This window comes from Perkinsus marinus (assembly GCF_000006405.1).
Source record: "Perkinsus marinus ATCC 50983 genomic scaffold scf_1104296947796, whole genome shotgun sequence".
In the NCBI taxonomy this organism is placed as follows: Eukaryota; Perkinsozoa; order Perkinsida; family Perkinsidae; genus Perkinsus; species Perkinsus marinus.
The window spans coordinates 1-3,967 of record NW_003210465.1 but is presented as its reverse complement, the minus strand read 5'-3'; the positions used below and the strand labels follow the sequence as shown (position 1 = coordinate 3,967).

Below are 3,967 nucleotides of genomic sequence, written 5' to 3'. Positions count from 1 at the left end.
GTAGTGTTGATGGTGGTAGTTCATCAAGGAGGCCCAAGAAGAGGGGACGACGTGCTGGTACTAGTGTATCGACTAGCAAAAGGAGTAAAAAATGGTGACACTCTTTGGTGTTGAGTTAGTGACGACTTATGGGAAAATCGTCATCGTCGTGATGGTATCAAAATAGACATATTTTGCCTACTACACCTTTTCTCTAGCTTTACTATGAATTGCCACTTCAACATAGGAGGACACAACATTCGCATAGCAGTGAAATATCGTAAATGCCATTGTTGTTATTCATCATCATTACGTAAGTGTCACCTCCCATCCTTAAGCCCCAATCGTTTGCCTCTGACCACAAGATCTCTCTCCAGCTCCTCATCACCATTCCCAGGCCGTTTGAACGACGGTTGAGCCCGTAGCTCGGCTAGCTGATCTGAGGTGATCCAGATTAGAACAACACCTATTCGGTGAGGGTACTCACTCTTTATGGCTTCCCTAAGAAGAGCTTTCAGTTTGTCAGTAGTTGAATTCATCAGGTTGTTAAAACTAGGCTTCCCTTCATTCGGTCGCACATCGATCAATCGACGATCATACGCCCGATAGATGCCAGGGAACTGTCGAGGAACTGTGATCCCGCCCAACACACATGTCAAATCTCACCTGCGATAGGGCATACACCTTAGCACGGCCTTCCTTATCAAGGTCCGCCTCTTCCTCCCAGTCCTGTAAGGTGACGATCCTGTGTATGACGTAATATATCAATCACACTGAGTCGAGATTACCGAAAGCCTCGTCGATTGAGCTCCTTCTCATAGTCATAATCAAGCGGTGGCCAGGGAGGCATGGCATACCTATTGCATGGGAAATAGCAGACGAATGGGAACGACGACGACGACGACCTACCACCAACGACAGAGTACTTCACTCACGAGCTGTTCCTTTTCCGACCGATTTATCTTCTTTTTAGGAACCGGAGTCGCCACACCTTAAAACGAGACTACAATGTTTTTAGGGATGGTGATGATAACTCACTAGACTCCCGCTTCACTTTTTTCTCCGCTCGAGACTTCTTCTTTGCCCGTTCGTCCTCGGTTGACTTCGGACGGGTTCGTCGTCGTCGACCCTTGGAAGATCGTGCGGGAGTTGACAACTCCTCATGAGAAGAACCTTGCTACCGATCCAGCGTCTATTCTTCCATCACTAAGTTACCATCATCATCATCATCGTCATCATCATCCTGGGCGTCTGAGTCCCCAGTATCGTCATCATCACTATCCTCCTCATCCTCCGTATACTTCAACACCTGTTACCTTGCGGCATATTAGAGATATATAGGCGATAGTATCACCTTGCGATGAGCAGCTCTCACTCGCCGTTTTATGATAGGCTGATTATCGCTCTCTTCAGAGCTGTTGTCTTCATCTGGGGACGTACTATGATCGGGAGAAGACTCCGATGAAGTTGACGACGTTTGAGGGGCCTACTAAGCAGCACCATTCTGTGGTTGGTTGGAATCAGAAAGCCCTCACATCCGAGGCGACTTCGGGTGACTTAATCCGATCATCCAGTGAGGCAGCAGTTCTGTTGGGCGTCGTCGTCGATGATACTTCGTCCTTTACCAATGCCCTAGTGGGAGGTGTGGGGGCTAGAGGACATCATCCACCTCAGCAGATCGAATTGACGCTTACTCGTAACTCCACTTATATTATCTCCCGTTATAGCAGGCGAGCCGGCCGCAGAACTCAGTGCCTGACAAAAGGAATTTATTCATAATAAAATCTCGAAAAGAATTCCCCCCCCCCGAGTACGGTTCTGTTGATGGGTTTATCGTCATCGGAATCGTCATCAGAATCTTCACTATCCGATTCCATATTGATCCTTCTTCTCTTATGACTACCGCCCCCACCCAGCAACAGACCCGAGCCGTTTCCACCCTGGGTGGTAACAACAACAGCAGCTGCGACCGCCGCTCCAGAGGATAACATGAGGAAGAGCCTGCAAGCCTGATCACGACAGAGCAGTTCTGAATTCCTCTCGTTGTAATATTATTAGTCGTCAACCGTAGTTTAGATATCGACATGCTGAGTGGAGTTGACGGCCGAGGTAGGCACAAGCATCGTGGACTCTTCCTCAATCGATCACTTGGGCGCGCGCGATTGACGCCGCGCATCGGTGTCTGCGTTTCGTTCAACCGCATGCATGCATTCTTCAACTTAACTGCCTCCCCAGCTCTACCGTTCAGTTCCTTGTGCCTTACTTGAGGTCGTCATCTGCTTGGAAGAAGCTAGCCGTCGTTGATGGCTCGTCGGCTACTTAGTCGTATATCACTTACGCCGTCCCCTTCCTCGTGTCACCCCTCATGCCAGGCCGTACTTGCTCTCTGGTCTTGTGCTCTTGATCACTCGCTTGTGGCGTCAATCCTGGATGTTGTTGTCGATTCTGAGATTTGGTGACAGGTTCTGGATACAGTTCAGTTGAGGTTCTCGTCTTTCCCTTTTCTGCCAATGTCCAACATGCTCAACGATCCCCACACTTTCCTCGAGCTCCTCAAGGAACAGATCGAGCAAAATCTCAAGACACATGTCGGCCACAGCGATGCCCCGGTAAGCCCTTCGCCTCCTCTGTACTCATAAAAGTTAAGTTTTGAGTCCATGTTGGTCAGGTTATGTCCAAGTCTGATGCATTCGATTTATCTCAATTCACGAGCAAGGTTCAGTTCGAGAAGGAGATGAATGAACAAGGGCTCATGGTTGAGACCATCTTCCATAACTCCGCTCCGCCAATTCTGTGAGTACATGTTGTGATTTTGTCACATATGACGTGCGTCGATCAGATACGAGCAGGCTTTGAAGCACGAGAAGGGTTCCTTCATCACAAGCACTGGTGCATTGGCCGTGAGCAGTGGTCGTAAGACAGGACGATCTCCGAGTGACAAGCGTATAGTCGACAGTCCTGTCGGTCACTGGGCATTCACTAACGAGATTTGGTGGGGAAAGGTGAGACTATGAAATTGATACGAATCTTCAACCCGTTTTGTTCCAGGTGAATATCAAGTTGAATGACGAGGCGTTCCTCACCAACCGTGAGCGTGCTATTGATTATCTCAACACTCGAGACCAGCTGTACGTCATCGATGCCTTTGCGGGCTGGTGCGAGACGTATAGAATCAAGGTAAGCCATATGCTGCTCACTCGTGTTGCAACTCGGGACATTTGGATTCGGCGATTTCTCATATGTGTTAATTTCAGATTCGCGTGATTACCTCTAGGGCGTATCATGCTCTGTTTATGCAAAACATGCTCGTGATGCCGACACCTGAGCAGTTGAAGGACTTTGGGAATCCCGATTTCATCATATACAACGCCGGCTGCTTCCCGGCGAATCGCTTTACCTCTGGAATGACCAGCAGTAAGTGAGGGACTCGGCGTGGTTGGTGTGCCGCCGAGAATTACTCTCATGTTTCGACAGGTACTTCCGTGTGTGTACATTTCCAACGTAGAGAGATGGTCATCTTGGGCACGGAGTATGCTGGGGAGATGAAGAAAGGCATTCTCACTTTAATGATGTAAGTCGATCTATGTGGACCCTGTCGGCTCCTCGCTCGTGTTTTGTTCTACTCGTCACCATCCTCGGGTCACTCCTCCATTATTAGCCGCGTTCGTTGCCCGGTTCCCTGTATCGTATCTAGTGGCTGGGATGGTGATTAGGTATGCGATGCCGATGAAGATGCAATTGCCACTACACTCCTCTTGCAACGTGGGGCGCGAGAACAAGGACGTGACGCTATTTTTCGGCCTGTCTGGTGGGACGGGCGACGAACTTGCGCAGTTTTGAATTATTATTCATGTCTCTGTAGGTACTGGTAAGACTACGCTGTCTGCCGATGTGAAGCGCGATCTACTGGGTGATGATGAACATGTATGGAGTGACACTGGTGAGCTATAGACACCGTCTGTGGTAGGACATGGTTGGTATCGGTCAG

At 49.2% G+C, this 3,967-nt stretch overlaps 2 protein-coding genes across 2 annotated transcripts; one reads left to right on the top strand and one right to left on the bottom strand.

Annotated features, from left to right (window-relative positions):
• Positions 1–271: 271 nt before the first annotated feature.
• Pmar_PMAR010607 (uncharacterized apicomplexan-specific serine rich low complexity protein, putative) lies at positions 272–1,970 on the bottom strand (the record flags this gene model as incomplete). Its single annotated transcript, XM_002779122.1, has 11 exons — positions 272–418; positions 467–599; positions 646–724; positions 768–836; positions 889–970; positions 1,018–1,152; positions 1,195–1,288; positions 1,334–1,465; positions 1,515–1,630; positions 1,674–1,734; positions 1,794–1,970. The coding sequence occupies 11 exons, from the start codon at positions 1,968–1,970 to the stop codon at positions 300–302; spliced, it is 1,197 nt and encodes a 398-aa protein (XP_002779168.1). The 3' UTR covers positions 272–299.
• Positions 1,971–2,489: 519 nt separating this feature from the next.
• Positions 2,490–3,930, top strand: Pmar_PMAR010606 (phosphoenolpyruvate carboxykinase, putative; the record flags this gene model as incomplete). Its single annotated transcript, XM_002779121.1, has 8 exons — positions 2,490–2,588; positions 2,648–2,772; positions 2,819–2,981; positions 3,028–3,156; positions 3,234–3,393; positions 3,454–3,550; positions 3,693–3,787; positions 3,842–3,930. The coding sequence occupies 8 exons, from the start codon at positions 2,490–2,492 to the stop codon at positions 3,928–3,930; spliced, it is 957 nt and encodes a 318-aa protein (XP_002779167.1).
• Between the last annotated feature and the right edge of the window lie 37 nt (positions 3,931–3,967).